Raw genomic sequence first — 27,259 nt, 5'->3', positions numbered from 1 at the left:
AGAAGAGTAAATGAATAGGAAATGGCTCATCATGATAAAGGAAGGAAGAAATACACTATAAATAGCATTTATTGCCAGGGTCATAGAATTACAGGCAACTCCCATCTGTTAAAAATATTCATCTATTTCCTCATTTTTATATTAAACCATATACTTCATGTCAGGTAAAACAAGGAAAAGTAGCTTTTAAATTTCTGCTTTTAAATTCTTAGGTACATTCAAACTTGTCAAACACTGTGTTCTTGAGTTTAGAAAACACTGTGGCCATAACTAATACATTAGCAAGATTTAGTGACTGATATTGCTAACTTGAGTCCAAACCATTTTATTAATTCATTCATTTCCATTTGCAGGTATAAGCCACACTGGGTGAGAAGCAATCTATTTCCCCAGGTGGTATTGCCTGGAGATGTTAAATAGTGTTATCAGGAAGCTTCATGGTATATAATCAATGGACATCCACTTGGAACTCTCAACTACAAGCAGGTAGAGACACTCAGGGCCAAATTTAGGATTTTTCTCTCGTCTTTGTAACCTAGGAAATTTGGTACTACAGGAAGAACTAAATGATAGAGCATAGATAGAAACCCCATCATAGTTATAGGAGAGAAGCCAAAGCTTCAGTAGAAATCAATTAATGAGGATCTAAGTCCTAGCGTTTGCACTTGGTACAGTGCACAAAACAAAATTCAGGCCAGTGTGGACACTGCCAACTCCATGTTGCTACATAAAGGTAGCCAGACTAGGTAGACTCTGCATAACAGCTAGAATCAAGAGCTAGGTGCCAGAGGAGGCAAAACCAAATGAGCAGCCCACTACAGATGGGCTCTGTATATACAATGTATGTACACATTACATTAGGGAAAATGTATATAAAAAGAATGGCAAAACACTTCAGTGACCTTCCGGAAAAAATTACTCATGCTAAGTGCATCTCTGATACTGAGCACCTGTTTGTGTCAGGTGGATAGGTCTACACACTGCTGGTGTATTGATGCCCAGTGCCACAAAGATGCAGCTGCTTACCTGTTTCAAAATTGTGCTCGCCTTCTCTCTCTTCTTTCTCATCTTCTAAAGAACAATCCTCTTCTTTTTTTTCCTTTTTCACAATTTTCTTAGGATCTCTTAAATGGATTATGAAACTGTGTTTGTCCTTTTTCACTTTCACTTTGATAAAAGTTGGGCCTGGGGAAGAATTACAGATCAGAAGATAGGCTGACTGTGATGCCTCTTGAAAAGACTTTCTAGACAAGGCAGCATAGAATTTAACCCAGGGAATAGAAATACCGAGGTATATCAACATTTTTCTAGAAAGATATGCAAAGGAATAAAGTGATGGTGGAATTCTAGGAATAAATAGCAGGTGGATGAAGGAGATGTTTGCAGACTTTCTGCTCACGCCTAAAACCAAGTTACATGAAAAATACACACATGCATAAAACAACCAAATTACAGAGGGAGGATAAATTGGCTGAGCTAAGATATACCAATACTCAACTTTCTGATTAATTACATGCGGTAGTTAATGTGAAAGGGTTTTGTAACCTATAGAGAATTGCATAAAGGTTAGTTATTATTGTTAGTAGGAACATATACTATATATTTCCTAATCCATACACCCTTTCCTACTCATTCTTTGACTAGTCTTTCAAGTTTCTTCTTTTTTTAAACCCAGATTTTCTTCAACTTTCATTGAATGATCATCTTGCAAAGTTGATAGGATAAAGATGAAAAAAATAGGATGAAGATAGGATTATGAACCATCTGAAACATATACATCATATGCACACACAAATCTTGATAAAAGGAAGCATGCTTATTGAAAATAGAACATAGCATTATAAAATTTGAGTCCAGTGCTCTTCTCAGTTATGTGATTCTGAGCTTCATTTTGGATTACCGCTAATTGTACCCTATACCCAGGGATGATATTCAAAATATTAAATATTAATGCATATGGAAATATCAATAAATATGTGTACCTATATATTTATAAAAATCCCTTTTATGTTTTAAATAAACGAAACGTTTTATAAAAGACAGTCTGGCATTTGATATAAATTGTACCACAAACTATTCTTGAAATAATATGAGTAGCTCGTAGGCCTTTTTGTTTTAAAAATTATGGTATGGGGAGTTCCCGTCATGGTGCAGTGGTTAACGAATCCGACTAGCAACCATGAGGTTGCGGGTTCGGTCCCTGCCCTTGCTCAGTGGGTTAACAATCCGGCGTTGCCATGAGCTGTGGTGTAGGTTGCAGACGCGGCTCGGATCCCGCGTTGCTGTGGCTCTGGCGTAGGCCGGTGGCTATAGCTCCGATTGGACCCCTAGCCTGGGAACCTCCATATGCCGAGGGAGCGGCCCAAGAAATAGCAAAAAGACAAAAAAAAAAAATTATGGTGTGATCTTTTGCTGTGGCAGTTATTATCTAATGATGCTTGAGCCATGATTCCACATAGGTATGGCGTCTTACTCTTGCAATGATTTCCTCATTAAACTGATGGTCATTTGATGAGAAGGAAGGAAGGGTGGGGGGAGGGGAGGCAGTAAGAAGGGGTGGGCTGGCATCACAGGGGGAGTGTGGGTGGGAGAAGTATCCCTTGTTGGGTTACAAAATCTTGTGGACTTTAAACAGGGTCCTGCCCACATTCCCTCCCCACTGACTCTTCCCAGGGCTCAGAGACCCCTGCTCCCTGCTAGACAATAAACTGTCCAACAAAGTCCAGGTCCTCACACCCACTCTAAGGAATCTTTAAAGCACAGTGAAAACAGAAATTCTGTAACATGTCCCCGATTGGTTCCCTAGAGCTCAGATCTGCTCTTCCCTTGGGGAGTAAGCATTTCCTTTTTCCAGACTAGGTCCTCCTCAGCTCATCTGCAAAACTCATCTCCCACTTATGAATCCAGAGGCAATTCTTCTATAGGTAGAATAACTGGATTTTGGCAGCAGGCCCCCAAGCTCTGTGATCCAGAAATCTAACTGAGAATTTGCTCTTAAATCCCAGTATGTGTTTGGTTTCTGAGACAACACTAATGTGTTACAAGTAATACTACGAATTCTTTGCTTATCATAGTTACTATCACACTCTTTTCCAGTCGTATAGTTTATTGCAGTTACTGTCATACTGTACTCTAATCATATAGCAATATTTTAATATTTTAACAACTGGAGGGTTTGTCTTAGTGTGTCCCAGCTAACCCCTCAGCTGGCTTGTGTCTTGCAGACTCAATTATCACAAAAGAGTGTGAAGTGTGCGAAGGGTGAATGTGGTACAGAAACGGATCACAGTGGGCACATTATCACTGTCCCCTATTACACCCAAGAGTACAAGGCCCCGCGATGATCTGAAATAGGGTTACTATCTCCCAGGCCATTAACCAGTCACTTTCAAAATGTACCTTTTTCAAATGTTGTCTTTTCTACTTCAATCTGCCCTCCATCCGAAGGGTAGAGATAATAATTTGTTCCGGAGATTTGGACGGGTACATCTCCCATATCGTATCCATGAAACTAGAAGAGAAAACACCATGCTTTGAGTGGGAAATGGCAATTGACAAAAATTGTCATCAGTCTACTGATGACAGTTTCAATGAGCCAATGAAAGTTGCCGTACGCTGAATTTCTGTTAAATGCTTTGTCCATCAGGCTGTAGACGCAGAGGCCAGTATCCACTGCCTTTAGCACCTGCCATGGTGTTACAATGACAGGAAGAATGAAAGGAGGTCCATGAGTTTAAACTCTGTTCAGTGGAGCTTCCTCATAACTCAGCGCAAGTCAAATCATTGGACTACTGCCAACGCAGTGTGAGAAGAAATCATTGGCTTCCACTGGCTCTTATTTTTCTGTTTATGGTGAATTGGTCTTGATATTTTACACTTTAGAAGGTCACATCTTAGAGTTCCTGCTGTGGCACAAAGGAATCGGCAGCGTCTCAGGAGTGCTAGGAGGCAGGTTCGATCCCTGGCCTGACACAGTAGGTTAAGGATCCGGAGTTGCTGCAGCTATGGCTTTGGTTACAACTACCATTTGGATCTGATTCCTGGTCCACAAACTCCACAGGTCTTGGGGCAGTCAAAAAAGTACAAGAGAAAAAATTAGAGAAGGAGTTCCCGTCGTGGCTCAGTAGTTAGCGAACCCGACTAGTAACCATGAGGTTTCAGGTTCGATCCCTGGCCTCACTCAGTGGGTTAAGAATCCGGCGCTGCCATGAGCTGTGGTGTAGGTTGCAGACACAGCTCAGATCCCGTGTTGCTGTGGCTCTGGTGTAGGCCGGCAGCTACAGCTCCGATTAGACCCCTAGCCTGGGAACCTCCATATGCTGTGGGTGTGGCCCTAAAAAGACAAAAAAAAAAAAAATTTTTAAATAAATAAAAAAATAAATAAAAGAAGGTCATGCGTTAAAGGCATTTTTTTTCTACTAAGCTCCAAGTGACGCTGATACATGCTCTGGAACTGGCTCAGAGCAGTAACTAGAAAGGACAGGGGCTGTTACATTTTTTTTTTTCTCCATTAGGTTTTCCTCATAAAACCGCCTAAAGGAGAGACTGGCAAAGCAAAGCTTTTAAAAACGCATGTAAGCAAGAAACATGTGTGCCTGCACCGAGGCAGACAATGTCCTCAGCAGGTCCTGTCCTCTGGCCCAGATTAAGGCCCACCTTTGTGTCCACCTGGACCTATGACAGTCACTTATTTACATACCCCCCTACGTGAATGCTTTGGAGTCCCATTTCCATCTTAACCCCCTAGTACCCTAGCATCATAGTACCCAAGAAACTGGCTTGAGGGTGTTCCTATCTCGGTGGTCGGCTGCAAAGAAGGTCCTAGGTGTGAGGGGGTGGACGGCAGGTCTGAGACCGTCTATACTGGGAGAAACCCCAAGGCCTCTATGGTAGCAGTGAAGACTGGGGACCTTATACTTCCGCAGAAGCTGTGTTTTCCCAACCAATTAGCACTGTCCCCAGGGGTCTTTAGAAAATTGATTTTACCGGGTGATCGATCTCCTGTTCTGGCTCCTGAGGGGGCTCCTCCACCACCTCAGGGACCTTTATTGGCTCTTCTTTCACTTTCTCCTTTAAAAACGATTTTTTCTTAAAATTCTTGCTATCGTCGTCGTTCTCTAATTTCTCCTTGCCTTTCTTTTTACTGGTTTCCTTATTCTTCTTTTCTGATTTTTTTTCTTCCTTTAAGCGATCCTCTTCGGCTAACCGACCTTGTTCTTCTTTCCATGCCTGTAAGTAAAGTGAAGCACATTTAAAACAATTTTTAATAGGATTTTGAAACAGATCTGCTGCCATTCAGACCCATTCTAGAGAATATTTAATATGATTTTTGAAAGCAGTATCTCTGACAGATCAAAATACTGAGCTAGAAACTGTGGTGTCATCCTTGATTCTCTTTTGATCACCCGGCTTCTGTGTATTAAACCCTGCAATCCTCTTCAGAGACCTCTCTTCTCTAATGCTTTTTCTCTTAACCTCTGTTGAAATTTTCTTGACTTCAGGTTTTTCATCTTTAGCCTGGATTATTCCACCAGTCTCTCAGCTGGATTCCCTGTTTCCTCTACTTTTCTGCATGAGTCCAATCCCCAGTGTAGGTCCTAAACATGATTAATCAACAGTATGTTAGATTATACATCCAAAGAAACATTCTTGGCATAAAATATTTCAAAAATGGGAGTTCCCGTCATGGCTCAGCAGTAACAAACCTGACTAGTATTCATGAGGACACAGGTTTGATCCCTGGCCTCACTCAGTGAGTTAAGGATTCGGTGTTGCCATGAGCTATGGTGTAGGTCACAGATGCAGCTCAGATCCTGCGTTGCTGTGGCTGTGGTGTAGGATGGCAGCTGCAGCTCCAATTCGACCCCTAGCCTGGGAACCTCCATATGCCACAGGCGCAGCCCTATAAAGACAAAAAAAAAAAAAAAAAAATCCAAAATTTCTAAAATGATTGATAAAATATCAAATCACCATTGTAATGCTTAACAGCGCCGGCAGCAAAGTAAACTATATGAGAAAGCACTAATCCAATGAGGGAAGGAAGCACTGAAAACAGCAGTTTCCCAGGGTTATCTGCCCATCCCCGGCAACCTAGAATTTGGGGTTTACGGAGTTAAAGTGACTAGAGCCAGACCCTGGGAGATCATAGACCTCTGAATAGGGCAGATATTTTTGAGAAAGACACCTTCCTTGAGTGAACTAGAAAAAAATCTTGCCCTGTAGAGTAAGACCATGAATTCTAGCCTGTTCACTGGCCCCAAGTTAAAGCAAGAGCGGAGGGGGTGGCGGAAGTTGGCTCTGAGAACTTCTAACTTCAAACCTCTCCTCACGTAGATTCGTGGCCAAAATGTACGTCACCTTAAAACTATTCGGCAAAGGTTGTGAGCTGATATGAACTCACAAACAAAAAATCACAAAATGTGAGGAATTAGCCCAATCAAAAACCTAAAGAAGAAACAAACTGAAATTATTCCTGCAAAGACTGCAGATCTTAGGATTATCAAAGAAAGCATATCAAATAAGTATTTTAATACACTTAAATAAGAAAAGGTGGCATCACAGGTATCAGAGGGAAACAAGAGAATTTTGAAAATGGCAAGTAGGTTGAAAGCCCTCTTGGAAAAGGAACAGGACTTTTGAAAAGGTGGTATTTGAATAGATAATGCCTGAGACATTTCTGAAGTTGACAAAAGACATCAGTCCTAACATCTAGGAAGGTCAGTGAATCAAAACCAGGAAATAACAGTGGTGTGTTAGACTGGCTCATATGGACTTGAAAGAGTTGATTGCTAAATTTTCAGGAATTTTGCCAGCCAGTTGTTAACCACAGACATTACTAGAATCAAACTATTAAATGCACAATTAAATGACATTGAAAACAAAGGCAATTAATACTCAAAACTTAACCACTTTCCGAATTATGTTGTTACATTTAGCTACTGTCTATGCCCTGCAGATTATCTAAGTAAACTGTATATGCATCATCACAGTGAACAGAAATATAACAGTGTGCTATTGACTACTGCTTCCAGGTCCACCACATTCAGTGACATCACATGGCAGGGTGAAGTCAGCCATAATGGGAGTATTCATACCACAGGTATCAGGAAATGCTACAAATCAGGGAATGACAATTTGTTGATTATTTAGACTTTAAAAAATGATGGACTTGGAGAACAGACTTGTGGTTGCCAAAGAGGAGGGGGAGGGAGAGGGATGGACTGGGAGTCTGGGGTTAATAGATGCAAGCTATTGCCTTTGGAGTGGATAAGCAATGAGAGCCTGCTGTATAACACAGGGAACTATATCTAGTCACTTGTGATGGAGCATGATGGAGGATAATGTGAGAAAAAGAATGTATACATATGTATGACTGGGTCACTTTGCTGTACAGTAGAAACTGACAGAACACTGTAAACCAACTATAATAGAAAAAAGAAAAAAGAAAAAAAAAGTGGTGGAGAAAATGTTACTAATGTGGATGAAACTTAAAAGTGTGCTATGTTTGGAGCTGTGACACTGTAACTAGCACAAACAACTGTGGAAACATTCTTCCAGTGTTTAAAAGTGTTATCTGATTCAGCAAAGAGGTCGCTCATTCACTGATGAATGAGTGGGACATATCCCTTTGTTGTGTACTTTTGCTTGTTCATGTCAATGAAAATACCAATCAACATTCATTTTGGAATTACACTTGTTTGTCAATGGCGACCACTGGCTGGCTAAGGACATAAGAACTTAGCAAAAATCAATGAAAGCATTTGGAGAGAATCAACTGGCTAAATAGAATTTACAATAAAGAGTATTACATGTTTTGTTATTTGTAAATTGTGTGCTATACATACTATGTTATCAGTAAAATTCAGAATCTATCTATAGCTACATTATCTATCTACATTTTTTTTTCCCTAGAGAGCTATTGCTAAATATTTACCAGCATATCACTATGTTTTCAAAGCAGATAGGGAGAAAAGATGAACTGTCTATAAAGGAAAAACAAATTAGATTGACACTCAATTTATTAATAACTACAATGTCAGCAAGAAAATTGTGGAAGACAGTCTTGAGTACTAAGAGGATATAAGAAAGCCAGCCAAGAATTTTATAAATTAAAACTATGTGTAATGAATAAAGGTAAAATAAACCCATTTTTCAGACATGTAAAAACTGAGGTTTAATATCAACAACTCCCTACTAAAGGACGTTCTAAAGGAAATACTCCCCAAGTAGAAAATATAAGAAGAAATACTCAACAAAACAAGTGGTAAGCCTGGGGCTAAATCTCAGTAGCACTGATTATATAAAACAATGGTAATAATAATGTCTAATTTGTGGGCACAAGAAAAATCAAGATAAAACCAACATCAGTTGGGAGAGGGGAAGTAATTTTAAATAATTTTAATAGCTTGTTGTATTGTTCTAGAAGAAAGTAAAAGGTATTTTATTGAAATTTCATTAAATTATACAAGTTGAAAATCTAGAGCAGTCACTAGTAGAATAGAAATAGAATGTATACAGAAGAAATTTTCTTATCAAGGGCCATAGAGTAAATATTTTAGGCTTTTGAGTCAAAAGGCCAAATCAAGGGCATTGTGTAGGTATTTATATAATGAACAAGGAAAGTAATTTCTGCAAATATTTTATTGAAAAATTATTGAGTACAATTTTTTTCCCTTAATAAAGTCTACTAATAAGAAAAACAGAATTCTTCTGGGGGGGAGGATAATATTTTACTTAATTAGAGATAAAATTAGTGTTCCCTATCATCAAATTGATTGCAAATGAAAAAAATTAAATACCAAAGAAAAGAAGAAAAAGGGATCATAGAAAAGGCAGGAAAATATAAAACAGATTGGTTAAAGAAATTCCTAATACACAGTTAATCAGAATATTTATAAATGAGTTCCTGTCATGGCTCAGTGGCTAAAAAACCCAACTAGCATCCATGAGGACATGGGTTCAATGCCTGGCCTCCGTCAGTGGGCTACGGATCCTGCATTGCTGTGGCTGTGGTGTAGGCCTGTGGCTACAGCTCCGATTGGACCCCTAGCCTGGGAACCTTCATACTGTTGCAGGGTGTGGCCCTAAAAAGACAAAAAAAAAAAAAAGGAATATTTATAAATGGACTCATTTCTCCTGCTAAAAGAGAAATCATCAGACATAATTATTTTTTTAAAATCTAGTTTATAGTACCCATTTACAAGAGACAATCTAAATTATAAAGACAGAAAAAGGTGAAAATAAAGATAGAATTTTCCAGTCAAATACTATCTGAAAGAAAGCTCTTGTCCCTTTATTTTTCTTTATTAATTTTAGAATCAGTTTTGCAAAGCTCATAAAAAACTTGAAATTTTGATAGGAATTACATTGAGTTTATACTGTTCCCTATCATCAAATTGATTGCAAATGAAAAAAATTAAATACCAAAGAAAAGAAGAACAAAGAAAAAGGGATCATAGAAAAGGCAGGAAAATATAAAACAGATTTCTTAAATTGTCTTCTCATCCCACTCATTTGGGGGTTTATTGTCCTTCAATAACATGTTATAATTTTCTCCATAAAGACTTGGCACATTTTTTATTAACTTATTTTTCTTGGTACCTTATAGTTTTTGTTGCTCCTGTGAATGAAATTGGTTTTCAATTATATTTTTTAATTGGTTATTGCTGGTAAAAAGGAACTCCAATGATTTTTTTTCTATGTTAATTTTGCTGCATTAAGAAAGCCAGTATGTACCCCAATGTTTACAAACAGCACCATTACAACGGCCAAGATATGGTAGACCTAAGAGTCCATCAGTAGATGAGCGGATAAAGAAGATGTGGTACACACACAGGAATACTACTCAGCCATAAAAAAGAATGCAATTTTGCCATTTGCAATAACATGAATGAACTTATAGGGTATTATACTAAATAAAATAAGTCAGACAGAGAAAGACAAATACTGTATGATATAAGTAATATGTGGAATCTAAAAAATATGACAAACTAGTGAATGTATCAAAAAAAGAAGCAGACTCAGATATAGAGCACAAACTGGCAGTTACTAGTGCAGAGGGGGGAGGAAAAAGGGGCAACATGAAGGAGCAGATTAAGAGGTACAAACTATTATGTAAAATAAACCACAAGTGTATATTATAAAACACTGGGAATATAGCCAATATTTTATAATAACTATAAATGGAGTGAGTTTAAAAATATATAGTCGGATCTTTATTTAAAAATCTGATCTGCCAAGTTAGCCTTTCCACCAACTGAGGGTGCAGAAACCTTCACAGGCTTCACAATCTTTTGCTTAAGTACTGCCTTTGTGACAGCCTTTGAAGCAGCTATTGGAGTCTTTGTAAAACTGTGAATCACTATATTTATACCCTTGTAACTTGTATAATATTGTACAATTACATTTCAATTATTAAAAATCTAACATAACCTTAATAGTAATGCTTGTTAAGAAGAACACAAAAGTCTACAATTGCATTCATCAGACACACAAAATTTCTAGGTAAAATACCATCAGATCACACTCATTTGTTTATTAAAATAATATCATACCATGAAAAAATAGTGCTATAATTTTTACTCAATGATGTACATCAGGACGGACTCAGGAGCTTATTAAAAATTAAAATTCCTAGGTTCTACTCCCAAAGATCAGTTAGGATGGCGTGAAAGCATAACTATTTTAAGTCTCTCCTCTCCCTAGAGACACCGAGGCAATTATGGCATATGTGGTTTTTGTGGGATGAAGACTAAGCTTTAGAAAATGCTGAAGAGAAGTGTGTTTCAGAAATGTATGGGTTATTAATATTGTTAAGTCAATCTCCATAATTTAATATACCTCCTAAATAGAGGGAAAAAAACCACCCATAGATTAGTTTCCATACCAAGAGACATTTTAAAAATTTAAGAAAATTAAGTAGCAATTAATAATAAACTTAACAATTTGCCATGTAATTATCTTTACCATTAATACCAGGAGCCAGGGAGGCTCACAAATATTAACCAACATTTGTCTTGAGGGTTATTGCATACTGTTGGAGGCAGGGAAGTTGGCTCTTGGCTGTCTAATATATATGCTTACAACAAAGTTACTGTAATTATAATAGTACGGTATTTGTACAGGAATAATTAAGCGGGTGACTGAAGAAGAATATAGCATTCAAAAATGGATTAAAATACTGTTGCACTGGGATTAGGTTTTCAACATATGGATTTTGAAGAACACACTCAAAATAGTGTTCCTAAACAGTTCAGAATATCTCTTTTAGCATTTTTATAGGGATCTTAAAAAATGGGATTAAAAAATTGGGGGGAGTTCCCATTGTGGCTCAGTGGGTTAAGGATCCGACATTGTCTCTGTGAGGATGTGGGTTCAATCCCTGGCCTCACACAATGGGTTATGTATCTGGCATTGCTGCAAGCTGCAGTGTAGGTGTCAGATGAGCTTCGGATCCAGTGTTGCCATGGCTGTGACATAGGCCATGGCTGCAGCTCTGATTAGACCCTAAGCCTGGGAACGTCCATATGCCACAGGTGCAGCCATAAAAAGAAAAAAAGGGGTACCTAATATGTGACGTAGCCAAATTCCATTTAAGGGGTGGGGATTAATATTATACGTAATGGAATGGTACTAGTAAAATGACAGTCCATCCAAGCAAAGAAAAAGACCCCTACCTTATACTATAAAAATGTATTTCAGATAGATTAGATCTCTGAATATAAAAAGTAGACCTAAGAAAATATTCTAATACAGTGCAGGAAAATTAACATACAACCTCATGGTGGAATCAATGGAGTGGAACCAATAACACAGAATCCCTAAAACCATAAGAAGAATGACAGATTTTTTTTTAAACTTTTTTTTTCTTCTTCAGCCACACCCGCAGCATATAGATGTTCCCAGGCCAGGGACTGAATCTAAGCTGCAGCTGCAACCTACACCACAGCTGTGGCAACACTGGATCCTTATCCCAGCCCATCAGGCTGGGGAGCATACTGCACCTCCACGGAGACAAGCTGGGTCATTAACCCATCGCACAATAGCAGGAACTCCAAAACTTTTTTTTTTTTTTGATAAGCTATAACATACATATACAAAGAACACAGATCCTAAGCAAACAGCTGAATGAATTAACCAGCAAGAAAGCACTCCGGTAAAACTATCACAAGGTCAAGAAATAGACAATCTCCAGCTCCCCAGAAGCCCTCCTCATGCTTCTTCCCAAAGCACTACCTACTTGTATTGCCCCAAAGGCAACCATTATCCTAATTTTTTAATACATTAGTTTAGCTTTGTCTATTTAAAAACTTTATGTAAGTGAAATCCCACATAACATAGAGAGTTTTTTCTCTTCTTTTGTTTCCCGTGATGCTTATGAGCTTTCTCCATATTTCTGTGTGTGGCTACAGGTCAGTCATTTCCAGAACTGCATAGTATTTCACTATACAAGGAAACAATACCAAGCATTCTACTGATGAACATTTGAACTGTTTCCAGTTAGGGAGAATCAAAAACAATGCCGCAAGAACAATTTTGTCCATGTGTCTTGGTGCACACATGCATGCGTAAGTATATTAGGGATATACTTAGGAGGGGAATTATTAAATTCAAGTGAAATTGTATGCTTAACTTTAGTAGATAAGTCCAATTTTCCAATATGGAAATTACTAAGTTATACTTCAACAAGCAATGCATAAGAATTTGCCTTACGTCACATCCTTGCAAAAATCTAGCATGTGTCTATTAAATTTTGACCAAAAATGATTGATTTGACTTCGTAAAAGTTAAATATTTCTGTATTAATAGAAAAAATGAATGGTATTTACTAACACGAAAATTGTTTAATAAATTAAGGTATATCCAAATCACAGCCTAATAGAGTGCTATGAAAAGAAGTTAGATCACTAGATATTGTCTGGAAGTGATATTCATGATGAGTTACTAAGAGAAAGAAGCATGTTGCAGGGTTAAAAAGCCAAAAAACCAATTTTCACCAAAAGCAAACAAACACCCTCTTTATAATTGTGCATGCATGCTTGTGTGTGCATAGAACATACCAACTAGTTAATATTTCAATTTCAGGGGCTCCAGGAGAGTTAGTTTTAATTTCTTACAAAAATATGCATTACTTTTATAATTAAAAATTCCAATAAAAATGCAAAGACAAATACCTGCAGCCAAAGCAGAGAGTATACCAACCATGAACAAGGCACAGTTCATAGCTGATTTTGGCATAGTTCCTTAAAGGAGGGAAGAGCAGACAACTTAGTGGAGAAACTGTCTCTACTGCAGATTTAACTATTTCGAGAGTTTAGAAGAAAGATCATTTCCTGTTATACCACCCAAACTTTCCAGCACAAAATTATTTTGAACTTGTGATTAGTCAATTTCATTCCTCTTTCCTTGGATTACCTTGAGAGAGCCTTCTAAAATAAAAGGGATCTTTTCCTTCTCTTTCTCTTTTTCTTTTTCTTGATCTGATAGCTCTGTTTTGCTCATTCCTTTGTTACCTATAAACAAAGAAAATTAAACTTCTTAGTAAAACTCTTTAAAGTTTCTTGGAAGGACCAAGCGCCTGGGTTGCAAGGGATCTCCATTCATTCATTTCTGAATTACTTTTTGCCATCTCTAGAGTGGACATCTGAAATAGAATTGAGCTTGATTATTTATTTATTTATTTATTTACTTAGTCCTTTTGGGGGGCTGCACTCACAGCATATGGAAGTTCCCAGGCCAGGGGTTGAATCAGAGTTACAGCTGCTGGCCTACACCACAGCCACAGCAACGTGGAATCTGAGCCATATCTACGACCTACACCACAGCATCCTTAACTCACTGAGTGAGGCCAGGGATCGAACCCACATCCTTATGGATACTAGTCGGGTTCATTACCACTGAGCCATGACAGGAACTCTAGAAGTGAGCTCTTTTAGGGATGAACAACTCACCATCAGTGGAGGCAGTGCGCTCCATTCTCAATGTGTTGAGACTTTGAAGCTTTTATTGAACTGGACTCTCTCATTAGAGCTTTAACCTAATTAATCCTACTTTAATCCCTTAAGATCACACAGAATAAATTTAACATTTCCTTCCATAGAGAAGTCCTCCTCTTGCCATTACAGCTACTCTGCTGTGAAGATTCACATCTGCCCTGACTCAAAGTCAGACCTCAAAGTGAATGCAAAACCTACCGGATGTATTCCAATTCCAAATCAACCATTTTCTGAATGTGGTCCTCAGACCCAGATAATTATTAAGCTTTTGGTTCTGCTCAAAAGCAGAATAAAGAAAAGGCAGTCAACCCACAATTCTTCCCATTAATGGGCAAGTATGGCCCTGGACACAAGTATGAGAATGAAGTCTTATCTGTTTTTTTTGTATAATCCCATCCACTATTCCGAGTACTTAGTGCCATCCTGCTGTGCCCGCATCAGGAGGAAGGCTGAGAAGGTAGATGGAATATATAATTTTATGTGTGGGGGGGTCTTTTTAGGACTGCACCTGCAACATATGGGAGTTCTCAGGCAAGGGGTCGAATTGGAGCTGTAGCAGATCCAAGCTGCATCTGTGATCTACACCACAGTGCACGGCAATGCTGGATCCTTAACCCACTGAGTGAGGCCAGGGATCAAACCTGTGTCCTCTTGGATACAAGTTGGGTTTGTTACCACTGAGCCACAATGGGTACTCCAGATTATGTAATCATTTTGCAAAAGGTGAATTCTTCCTCGTTGACTTGGTTTTCTCAGTTTTATTTCAGAATCAAGTCAAGCACAGATCCCTTTGGTAATTGATAGAGGTTGAAAAACTTTGGAAATTGGCTTTGCCTCTTTATAGGAAATCACTCTTAACTTGACTATCAAAAATAATGAATATTGGGGTTCCCATCATGGCACAGTGGAAACAAATCCGACTAGGAAACATGAGGTTGCAGGTTTGATCCCTGGCCTCACTCAGTGGGTGAAGGATCCGGTGTTACCTTGAGCTGTGGTGTAGGTTGCAGACGTGGCTTGGATCTGGCGTTGCTGTGGCTGTGGCGTAGGCTGGCAGCAATAGCTCCAATCAGACCCCTAGCCTAGAAGCCTCCATGTACTGTGGGTGCAGCCCCAAAAAGACAAAAAAAAAATAATGAATATTATTCACACAGAGTTCATTCCCTTTGCACGAACCCAGTGAAATACCTTATTTTCTAGGTGAATTACCTTAATATTTCACTTTTTTATCAAGTATTCTTCCTCCTCTCCCTTCCTGACAGCATCAAAGCCATGAAAATCAACAACAACAAAACCAAAAATATCTACTGATCCAACATCCTGTCAAGTCCCTGTCACAGGCCCCCAAGAATCTGTTTTTCTTTTATTTTTAGAATCCAATCCCCAGTTTGCTCTTTTTAGGAAGGTCTTGTTTTAATCTCACGTTGGAAGCTATAATTACTCATGGAGACATGGTGACACAGAATTTACCCCGTATATTGCCAACAAATCTTAGGTAGGCGAACCCATCAATCCACTGAAATAAAGACGTCTGGCATTCCCTAACATCACATTTGATCTAAACAGGTCAGATCTTTCAGATCTGGCGGGAGGCAGGATCAAGATAAGACTAATATTCTAATCATATTTGGAATGCAGCCATCCTATTTTTTAGGGAAAATGAAGAGTCACAGAAATTCTGTGGACACCTCTTTTTAACCCTGAAATATTCACTGTCTTGAATAACTAAATAAGTAGGAGAAGGTCTTTGGATTTCAAGTATAAGTTCAACTGGTTACTTACTTTTAGATTTTTTAATGGAATAAATTTTGCTAGAAGAAATTTTGGTACTAGCAGAAGATTTCATTTCCAGCTCATTCTTGGTCCTAGTGATTTCATCAGCCATTTTAGATTCCTGATATATAGCTTCTTCTTTTATGATCCAGTCTTGAATGGATTTTGCAACAAGTTCCAAATAATTCCTTAAAAAAAAGCAAAGTAGCTAACAATTATGTTAATATTAAAGTCAATATGTACTTAAGATACTGATTGTCTGAATGAATTTTTCAAAAAGGAACTGATCCTAAATTGCATATGTAACAAATGTAATAGATTCAAGCATACCCTAGATATATTTTGTACAAAGTAGTCATATACGAATATCCAGTGAACATACAAAACATGTTCGACTTCATAATTAAAGGCGTGTAAAGCTAAAAATTAGTTATTTCTACCCAAGCTAGGGATTAAAATGTTTGATAATATCAAGACTTGATGACAGTTTAGAGAAAGGGTCACTTCAATACTGTTAATTAGAAAGTAATATGGTATGATATCTTTTTAGGCTAATTTTATAGCACAATAGGAACTCTCTTAATTGACCACCAGCTAACTGACTCGCTGGATTAGCTGAAAGACTTCAGTCTTGCTATAAAACTTATTGGCCTTGTGAATACCCACGTTCTAAATACTAGACCCTAAGCTGCTTGTGCATTTGTACACAAATCAGCAATGTACCAGTTATCAGGACTCAGCAGTATTTGCTCCCAAATTCATCTATTCTATTTATACTGATTATTGTCATTATTTTTAACTAAATGTTATGTACACTTACAACATAGGAATATCCAAAGAAATTGTTGCTGAAAAAGAAGGTGAAATATTTAAGGTTGATAGTAAAGATTAGTTATTGTCAAATTGTGTGAAAGTGAGGAGTATGTTTTAAAAAATAAAGCTAGATGAGTTCTATACCCAAGTCACTTCACAATTTTCTGTAATTCTCCATCCCTTTTAGAAGAAATAAACTGAAAACGGTAGATGATGAATTATAGGTACACAACATCATTTGTAAGGCCAGAGACATCTCAGACTCAACATGATCTTGAAATGAACTCCTGATCTTCCATTCCAAACTGCCCATCAAAGTCCTTTGGCATCTTAGCTGATGGCACGTTGACACTTGTCATCAGGTCAAATCAAACAGGTCAAATACCCTAAAGTTAACTTTGATTACTCTTATTTCTCATGTTCCTCTTCCAATCAGTCTGGAAATCCAAATGATTTTTTACAATACATATTTAAAATACATTCAAAATCTGATCACTTCTCACTTCCTTTACTGCTATTGCCCTGGTCTAAGCCACTACTGCCTCTCACTAGGACACAGGCTCCCAAGTCTCCTTGTTCCTGCCCTCAACCCCCTGCAGTCCAGGCTCAGCAGAGTCGCTAGGGAGAGCCTTTCATCCTTACATCAGATCATGTCTCTCTTATGCTCAGGGCTTTTCAGTAAATCTGCGTTTCAAGAAAACCCCAAACCCTTACTATTGATCTGTGAGGAGGGAACACAGATATCTACATTTCAAATGAGATGACAAAATAAAGAATATTTCAGCATGCCGTAATTCAGGAAGTCGGCCACCCACAGATAATTCTGAAAGAATTACTCACAAATGTACTCCAGCTGCATTAAAAAAATTTCCAAGAAAGACAACATGGGATATAAGTACAAGAGTTGAGGAGAAAACAGTAAAATTTATAATTAAATGTAGACAGCTATTTATGCTACTTATTTGTGATTAAAGGATATTACTTTATAATTGGAAATAAAATTTCTAGGCAATTTCTAAATGGGAAGTAGATTTGTCGTAAAGTTAAAATATGATCAAGATTTTAACATCCTCTATGAAATGATATTAATACTCATTAACTCTAGGTATTATACAACAATATTTAAATATATAATTTAAAAGGGTAAGTGTAACCTCTAGAAAATATAAATAGGACGTATGACTGAAAAAAAAATCACAAACTAAGGAGTTCCTGCTATGGCGCAATGGGATTGGTGGCATCTTGGGGGCACTGAGACACAAGTTTGATCCCTGGCCCAGCAAGTGGGTTAAGGTTTCGGTGTTGCTGGAGCTGCAGCTTAAGCCACAACTGCAGCTCAGATCTAATCCCTGGTTCAGCAACTCTATATGCCAAGGGTCAGGCAAAACAACAATGAAAAACCCCACAAACTAAGAATGAACTAAAAAAAAAAGAAAAAAAAAAAAAAAAAAAAAAAAAAACTGAATCTAGCAAAAGGAAGGAATTAGTCCAGAAGTAAAAATATGTTTATATAAAATTAATGGGGAGTTCCTGTCATGGCTCAGTGGAAATGAATCTGACTAGTATCCATGAGGATGCAGGTTCCATCCCTACCCTTGCTCGGTGTGTTAGGGATCTGGCATTGCCCTGAGCTGTGGTGTAGGTCGCACACGATGCTCAGATCTGGCATTGCTGTGGCTGTGGTGCAGGCCAGCAGCTTCAGCTCCAATTCAACCCCTAGCCTGGGAACCTCCATAGGCCGTGGGTGTGGCCCTAAAAAGACAAAAAGTAAAAAATAAAAATACATAAATGGTACGAATGAGGCCACACATACTATCAATAAAATAGAAGTGAATAGATTAAATAGTTTAAAATGTAAAATTCTTTAATATTGTTAATTATTATTAAAATCTTTTAAAAGACAGGAGGTCTTAGAGTGGCTAAAAAAATTCAAGCTGATATTTAGAAGAAATGTCTCTAAAAATCAAGTTGATGCAGAAAAATATAAAGGTGGCAGCTGGTTGACGAGGAAGCCAGAGGTCTAGGTCCTTGATGACTATTGTGAGTAGCTGCGCCATCCCTGAGATGCTATCCAACTAGAGACTTTTTGTTTCAGGAGGAAAATAATGTCCTCATTAGTTTCATCATTGCAGTCGGTTCTCTATGAACATAGTGAAATGCCATTCTTAGTTGACCGACACGTAAAACGATGGAGGAAGTTAAATCAGTACATTCCTCCATAAAGGAGAATTTCCAAAAACATTAACATCAAATATGACCAAGTTCAAGGTGGAAGCATTAAAGGAAACACAGAGAGACATTTTATCGTGTTAACAAAATTACAATCTTTTAAGAAGACTACTTCTAAAAACAGATTCACAAATAAATGCATGCATAGGCACATACACACGTCATATGTCATCTATCATGAGAATACTCTGTTGAATTTTGTTATACTAGACTGGAAAATCTAGAAGTCCTGAAGGATTCCATAGAAAAATATAAAGTATCAAAAGCAACTGAAGGAAAAATAGAAAACCTAAATAGAGAATTAACTTCAGAAGGACTGCAAAGGTTGTAGATAATCGTCTCTTCACCCTTTTGCCCTCACATCGCTCCTATTGGGTCCTGCCATCCAGCTCCGAGTCCCCTAACGCTACATGGTTTTCCATGTGAGGAGTCTTACTATTTGTAAAATCTGGTACTTTATTATGGAAGCTACTGTATGTGTGAGCACAGGGTTAGCAACAGGGCCTTGGAAATGAACTTCTGACACCACTGTTTATTTTGTTTTTTGGAAACTACAGAGTTAAGATAAAGATGGCTGTTCGGACTGCCTGATGGGCTGTGAAACCCCATTGCTGGGGGCTTGCACGGTAGAGAGGCAGCGGGAGTGGCAGGTAGGTCTTGATAGGAAACAGACTGTGGCTTCTCTGGGTGAAGGGGAGCTGCATATACTTCGGTGCTCATTTCAGCAGGCCTACGCCACCAGTGTGGGGACAGAAGCAAAAGAAGTTATGCCTTGGGGTAGCTGCTGAGTCCCCTGATGAGATGAAGATGCTGGTCAGGCTACATTTCCTGCCTGTGTACTTCCCTGAAGCTAAGTAAACACAGAACTGGATGAAAGCCTACCTATCATGCAATTCAGGTTAACTGGAACCCACAATCATGCTGGAGGACCAGGTCACAAAATACTCACATAATCGCCAATGTTACCCATAAGCTTAGCATAACTCTGATACACCTCAACGTGTTACATTTTATGCATTTGGGAGACTATTAATTATAAACTTTGCTGAGAAGTAAATTATAGAACACGTCTTATAAAATAGGTTACTGAAGGAGTTCCCGTCATGGCGCAGTGGTTAACGAATCTGACTAGGAACCATGAGGTGACGGGTTCGATCCCTGGCCTTGCTCAGTGGGTTAAGGATCTGGTGTTGCCGTGAGCTGTGGTGTGGGTTACAGATGTGGCTTGGATCTGGCATTGCTGTGGCTCTAGCATAGACTGGTGGCTACAGCTCCAATTAGGCCCCTAGCCTGGGAATCTCCATATGCCGTGGGAGCGGCTCTAGAAAAGGCAAAAAATAAAAAGTAAAAAAAATTAAATAAAATAGGTTACTGAAAGACAAAAATTGTAGGCCACTTATTTTATTAAGTTATAAAAGCTAGGTAATAAATTGGTATGTTGGGTTCTATTACTTAATTTGTGATATCTGAGGCAAAGTGTATCTAATATTTTTACTTGGGCAAGGAATGGGAAAAGGCACAATTTTCCTAGGGTTTGGATTTTTGGGGGGACTCTATAGATTTTGTTTCCTCTGTTGACTGTTTTTTTGGCTGTGGTGTGCAGGAGCTTGATGTGGGATCTCCATACTCAGACTGGGGATTGAACCCAGGCCACAGTGGTGAAAGCATCAAAATCCTAACCACTAGACCACCAGGGAACTCCCTCTTTTCCTTTTTAAAACATTCACTTTTCTAACAATTTCTTGTGGTACACAAAAGTACGATTAAAAGATATGATCTCCAGGCATTTTTTCCTATTAATTCACATTTTTCTATAGACCGTTTGGGATAATAATCTCAACTGTCAATAATATTTTCCTCTCTTTCAAGTCTTAAGCCTTTAAGGTACTTTCATCTATCTATTTTGCTGATTTAGATCTTCATTGAATTTTGCTTAGAATTGGTGATAGTGGTTATCTCTGTTTTGTTTCTACTTTTATAGAGCATTCTTGTAACTTTTCTCATTATGAATGATGTCTACATCTTAATAGCTTCAAAGGCATTCAGAAGACAATGGGATAATATTCTTCGATGTGCTAAAAATTTCCCTGTCCATCTAGAACCACATCCTGAGCAAAGTTATCTTTCATGAACAAGGTTAAAATGCAGACATTTTCAATAAACAAAATTGATATTATTACCCAAGATCTTCATTACAGCAACTTTTAAAGCCCTTACTTTAGGAAGAATGGCAATGTTAATTTACACAAATGCTAGATATCGAAACAAATATTAATGATACTAACTTGTGGGATAAAAACACCAGGATAGAACTAAAGTCTTAGATTATAATAACAATATGTGGAATGAAGATATAAGTAATTTAAACATTCTTGTGCTTAATTATTTGGTAGGAAGGTAAAGGCACTGACTTTAGACTTTTAATTTGAAAGTGTATATCATAATATCTAAAGAATAAATTAAGAGATATAGTATATAACTGTCTTTCTGGTAGTAGTAAGAAAATGAAATTAATTCAAACAAAATAAAAGAGAAATAAAGAAATTGAAAAAAGAAGAAAATATAAGCACAAAATTAAATGGTTGAAATTAATTCAAATATATGAACTAGATTCTCAACTAAGAGGTAAATATTGCCAGGCTAATTTTTAAAATCCAGCTATGTACAGTTTATGAGAAGTAAATGTACAGAAAAGGATATACCACATAAAATGTTAGAGGCTTATAAAGTTTATCACCATCAGACAAGATACATATGATAAAATCTGTGTAGATACATCAATATCAGACCAAAAAAAAAAAAAAAACTTGAAAAGAGCAAGACTGAAAGAGCAATCCTAGAGATAAAGAGAGATTACATGATGATAAAGTCTTGATAAGGAAGATAACAATTCTATTCTTATTTTGCTTTGTAACATAACCTCAACATGGATGAAATCAAAAATTGATAAATTTATAGGAAGATATTGACAAATTAACATCACATAGTGAGTGTTTTCAAAAATCATTTTTCTCATTAATTGACCAAGTTTTTAAAAATCAGAAAGAATGGAAAATTTTAAAAATATAACCCTGTAATGAAAAACTGGAGAATATACTTTATTGTCATGCAAACCTGGAGTACTTGTAAAAACTGATGACATATTAAGCAATAATAAAGCAGATCAACAAATTTCATAGCATTGGTATTCTATAGAATATGTTATCTGACCGCTATAACCTGAAATTATAAACTTTAACAAAAATTTAACTCACAGCCAAATGTTTAAAATTAAAACTCACATTTCTATACAATCTACAGGTCAAATAAGAAAGTATGATAACATAGGCCGAACACTCTCTGACACAAACCACAGCAACATCTCAGATCCACCTCTTAGAGTAATGACAATAAAGACAAAAATAAACAAATGGGACTGACTTAAACTTAAAAGTTTCTGCACAGCAAAGGAAACCCTAAACAAAATAAAAAGACAACCCATAGAATGGGAGAAAATATTTGCAAATGAAGCAACTGACAAGGGATTAACCTCTAAAATTGATAAACATCTTCTGCAGCTCAATAGCAAAAAAACAAACAACCCCATCAAAAAAATGGGCGGAAGATCTAAAACAGACAATTCTCCAAAGAAGACATACGGATGGCCAAAAAAACGCACGAAAAGATGTTCAACATCACTAATTATTAGAGAAATGCAAATCAAAACCACAGTGAGGTACTACCTTACACAGGCCAGAATGGCCATCATCAAAAAGTTGACGAACATTAAGTGCCGGAGAGGGTGTGGAGAAAAGGGAACCCTATTACACGGTTGGTGGGAATGTAAATTGATGCAACCACTGTGGAAAACAATATGGAGACTCCTCAGAAAACTAAACATAGAATTACCATTGGATCCAGCAATTGCACTCCTGGGCATCTATCCAGAGAAAACCATGACTCGAAAAGACACATGTACTCCCATGTTCACTGCAGCACAGTATACAGTAGCCAAGACATGGAAACAACCTAAATGTCCACAGAGGAGTGGATATAGAAGACGTGGTACATATACACCAGGGAATATTACTCAGCTATTAAAAGGAAAGAAATAACAGCATTTGCAGCAACATGGATGTGGGGGGATGCACTGAGGGGATGGAAATGCTATAAAATTTGGTTGTGATGATTGTTGTACAACTATAAATGTAATAAAATTCATTAAAAGATAAAATTTAAAAATTTTTTTTTAAAAAGCATGCTTCTTGGAGTCTTCCATGTGGCATAGTGGGTTGAGAATCCAGCTTTGTCTCAGCAGTGGCTCCAGCCACTTCTGAGACTTAGATTCAATCCCCAGCCCAGCACAGTGGGTTAAGGCTCCGGGTCGCAGCTGCAGCTCAGATTTAATCTCTGGCTCAGTAATTTCCATATGCTGCCAGGGCTGTCAATAAAATAAAAATAAAAATAAAATAAATAAAATAAAATAAATCCTGCTCCATCTCAGTCAATGTAAATAAAAATTTAAGAAATGGGCTCTTAGAACTTGCTTCTCATTCTGCTGTCTTTGCACCAGCAGCAACTCCGGAGCTTGTTAGAAATGTGGAATCACAAAATGATTCAGTTATACATACATATATATCTTTTTTTTTTCAGATTCTTTCCCCTTTAGGTTATTACAAAATACAGAGTAGAGTTCCCTGTGCTATACAGTAGGTCCCTGTTAGTTATCTGTTTTATATACAGTAGTGTGTATATGCTAATTCCAACCTCCTCTAATTTATCCTTCCGATGATATTTTCCCCTTTGGTAACCATAAGCAAAAAAAAGAAAAGAAAGTATGTTGGAGGAGTTCCCACCATAGTGTGGAGGGTTAATGAACTGGCTTGGCTTGCCTCTGTGGTGTTGTCAGTTCGATCCTTGGTCCAGGAACTTTCATGTGCTGTGGGTGTGGCAGTAAAATAGAAAAAAAGGAAAGAAAAGAAAGTATGATGGAAATTAGAAATGAAAGATAATAAAAATTCAATCAATCAGGTATTTTGTGGTGCTGCTTAGGTAGTATTTAGAAAGAGATTTTGCCTTAAATGCTTATGAAGCAAGAAACAACAACTCAAAAGCTGGAGATAAGTTTCTAATTTAAGAAGTTAGATAAAGAACATCAGAGCAATCCAAAGACATTAAAAGAGAAGATATAAAAAGATGATAATAAAGATGAGAGTATAATTAAAAAAACAAACAGAAGGGATCAAAAACAATAGATGATTTTTTAAAGAACTTAACAAAATCAGTAAATCTTTGGCAAGACTGGTCCAGAAAAATATAGAGAAATTACAGATTAAGAACATGAGGAATTAAAAGGAATGCAGACAGATGTACACAATGAGACAAGAGCATGCTGTAATTAACTGTCTGCCAGTAACTTTGAGAACAGGTGAAATGGTCAAATTCCTAGAGAAATTGAAATTATCAAACCCAATTAAAAAATAAATAAAAACCCAAAGAGTCTAATAACCATGAGAACAGCTGAGTCTGTAAGTAAACATCTTTCCAGGTCCAGATGTTTTCATCTGCAAGTTTCACCAAATGCCAAAGGAACATAATACCTTAGTCTTGCACAAACTCTTTCAGAAAATCAAAATATAGAAGTCAAAATGGAGACCATCCCTCCACTAATTTATGAGGCTAATAAAATCTCAATACCAAAGCCAGACAAGAACATTTAAAGAAGGGAAAATTATAGCTGAATCTCATCCATGAATACAGATGCATATATTTTAAACAATGTATTAGCAAACCAAATGCAGCAATTTATAAAAGAGAAAACATAACGAACAAATTGGATTTTCATGGGAATGTAAGGTTGAACACTAGAATATCTATTAATAAAATTAAGCACCTTAATAGATTAAAGGAAAAAAAAAAACACCTAAACTGATGCAGAAAGATCATTTGATGTGATTTAATTGTCATTTATGGTTAAGAACTCGGAACAAACTAGTAATAGGAGAAAGATTTCTAACCTAACAAGGAATATTTACATAAACCCTACAGCAAAACACAAAAACATACTTCATAGATAGATGAATATTCAAAACAGAGATTAAGACAAGACTGTGTTCTAGTCAGCAAAGAAATGAACAGCATAATTATTGGCAATGAAAAACAAAACAAGAAAAACACAGTTCAGGAGTTCCCACTGTGGTGCTGTAGAAACGAACCTGACAGATATCTATAAGGATGCAGGTTCAATCCCTGGCCTCACACAGTGTGTTAAGGATCTGGTGTTGCTGTGAGCTGCAGTGTAGGTCACAGAAGCGGCTCGGATCTGGTGTGGCTGTGGCTGTGACTGGCAGCTGTAGATCCAATTCAACAGCTGCCTTGCCTGGGAACGTCCATATGCCAGGGGTGCAGCCCTAAAAAACAAAAAAATAAAGAAAAGAAAAGAAAAACAAACAAACCCCCTGCCCCCCATAGTTTAAGATATTAGCTTGGTACACTTATCATGCACCTTCATTTAAAAAAAATTCATTTTATGACTTTAAAATGTGTGCATTCCAGTGTATGTGTCTATGCATGCACACAACCTCTTTCCTGAATTATTCTGTAAGTCCAAGTCCATCCTATCTTTCCGTATCCCTTAGGACTAAAACAATGGTATACAAATAACAAATACTGAGTATACAGTAACCAGTATTGAAAAGGAATGAAATTGTCCTCATTATCAATGAGGAGAGAGAAAAATTTAAGATAGGAAAAAAAAATAACTAAGGAGCTAGGGAGACAAAAGAAATGACTGCTTCCTAGAAACCTCAGTTTGCTGACTACATATGTTCCTTGGCTGTCCTATTTTTGAGTCTTCCCTAGATCAAGCGGAGTTACTCCAGACCAGAATGTCATGTTTTGTAGTTCTGACTTTAAATCTTTCAGAGGCTGTTTTACTGGATTCTGAATGAATCAAATGTAATTTGATAATATTCCTACTAGACTCAGTGGGACCAGGAATGATATCTGTCTTAAAGGCATCATTAAATGATATCTTAAATGATCCCTCCAGTGGGATAGATTCAACACCTATCCCAGTGCCTGGCACACAGAAGACATTCAAGTTGAATGTCAAGTAGAATGCCACCAAGTTGGTGACCTGAATTGAATCTGTAGTACCACCCAAATGTCTTTATCAAGTTGAACCACCCAGCTTAGGCCAAGGAACGAAAAACTACCTACCAAGCTAAGGAAACTAAGATACCTCAGTTGTTTACCTGAATCCAACATTGGAGTGAAGAGCGACGTTCCAGCGTTCACAGTGCAGACGGTGTAAGTTCATTGGATTATGAAAGACTAACAGTAAAGAGTTGTCTTGGGTGTGGTGATAGGAATCAATACACCTGTACTGCTCACTGGCTTCTTGAAGAACCTGAAAATCAAAATAACCCCGTTGTTGTGTCTTATTTTCACCCAGAGAAGGGTCTCCTGCTGGACATGTCTCCTTTCTCTGCGGGGAGCTGAGAAGATGCAGGGACTCAAAACAAGGACCTTGCCTGATGGCAGAAAAACCTGAAGGCAGGTTCCTAACCAAGATAGGGCGCTCACCTGAATGGTACAAGCCGAAGGTGGGCTTCTGGTCAGGAAATAGGCTCACCTGAACGGTGCATGCTGAAGGTGGGCCTCTCATCAGGATAAAAGCCTGCCTGCATGGTACAAGCCGAGGGCAGGCCTCAGGTTACACAGCTCTCATTTTGATGTTGATGGGGAAGAATTGGGGCTTTCCTGAGAAAGCAATTTCCATGTTTGCACTGGAAAACATGGATTGTTTCTTGGGTGACCTAGTCTTTCCTGCTGTTTTATTTGCTATTCAGGTTTCCTCAGTCTTTCCTGATTATTTACTTCTTATTCTTATTTTCCATTCTTATTTTCCTGTGGTGATTTGTGATTTAACAAAGTTACAACAATAATATAATAAGAATTTCATTCTGAAGGACTTTCCCCTATTTAAATCCAACTTAGTTAAAACATAGTGTTTATCTATTAACTAGTTATATAGTAAACTTTAGAGTTAGGATTTTAATGAGGTCCATAGAAGTTAGCCATATCTTATCCAAAAAACCTAGCTGTGAGTTTTGTCTTTGATTTGAAAAGCTTTTTAGTGATAGCTAGTTTAATTAAGTTGGTTTATATTTACTTACACTGTCTCCCTGCCATAACGCTTTGAAGATAAGCACCAGTCTACAAACAAAGTTTGCAAATGCTAAATTCTTGTGTTTTATGGCCTCTTCAAAGTACTCACTAAGTTTAGTTAAGATAGCGATCTTAAAACAGGATGCATAGCTGCTATACCATGTAATAGTTAACCAATGTGCTTTTAACACTGTGATGTAATCTGTAGTGAAAAACTGTCTATATAATCAACCACTGTTGCCAATAAAGTTTGAGCAGTCCAGCACCCTGAAGGAAGGGACAAAGAGGCTGTCTCCGTG

At 37.5% G+C, this 27,259-nt stretch overlaps 1 protein-coding gene across 1 annotated transcript in view; it reads right to left on the bottom strand.

Annotated features, from left to right (window-relative positions):
• SPAG17 (sperm associated antigen 17) overlaps positions 1 to 27,259 on the bottom strand; it is a 233,596-nt gene that overhangs the window by 91,303 nt on the left and 115,034 nt on the right. The window contains exons 18-23 of the mRNA XM_085023443.1: positions 26,045 to 26,199; positions 15,777 to 15,955; positions 13,414 to 13,511; positions 4,987 to 5,229; positions 3,400 to 3,511; positions 1,027 to 1,185 (exon numbers count right to left, since the gene is read on the bottom strand). Coding sequence (XP_084879569.1) covers positions 1,027 to 1,185; positions 3,400 to 3,511; positions 4,987 to 5,229; positions 13,414 to 13,511; positions 15,777 to 15,955; positions 26,045 to 26,199 — 946 coding nt within the window. The remainder of the gene's footprint in view (positions 1 to 1,026; positions 1,186 to 3,399; positions 3,512 to 4,986; positions 5,230 to 13,413; positions 13,512 to 15,776; positions 15,956 to 26,044; positions 26,200 to 27,259) is intronic.

This window comes from Sus scrofa, chromosome 4 (assembly GCF_054392235.1).
Source record: "Sus scrofa isolate SSC_HxYL_T2T_F1_AM1 chromosome 4, Sscrofa_HxYL_maternal_Yorkshire_Landrace_v2.0, whole genome shotgun sequence".
Lineage (NCBI taxonomy): Eukaryota > Metazoa > Chordata > Mammalia > Artiodactyla > Suidae > Sus > Sus scrofa.
Note: the sequence above shows the minus strand (reverse complement) of the source record. Positions and strands in the feature narration are given on the sequence as shown.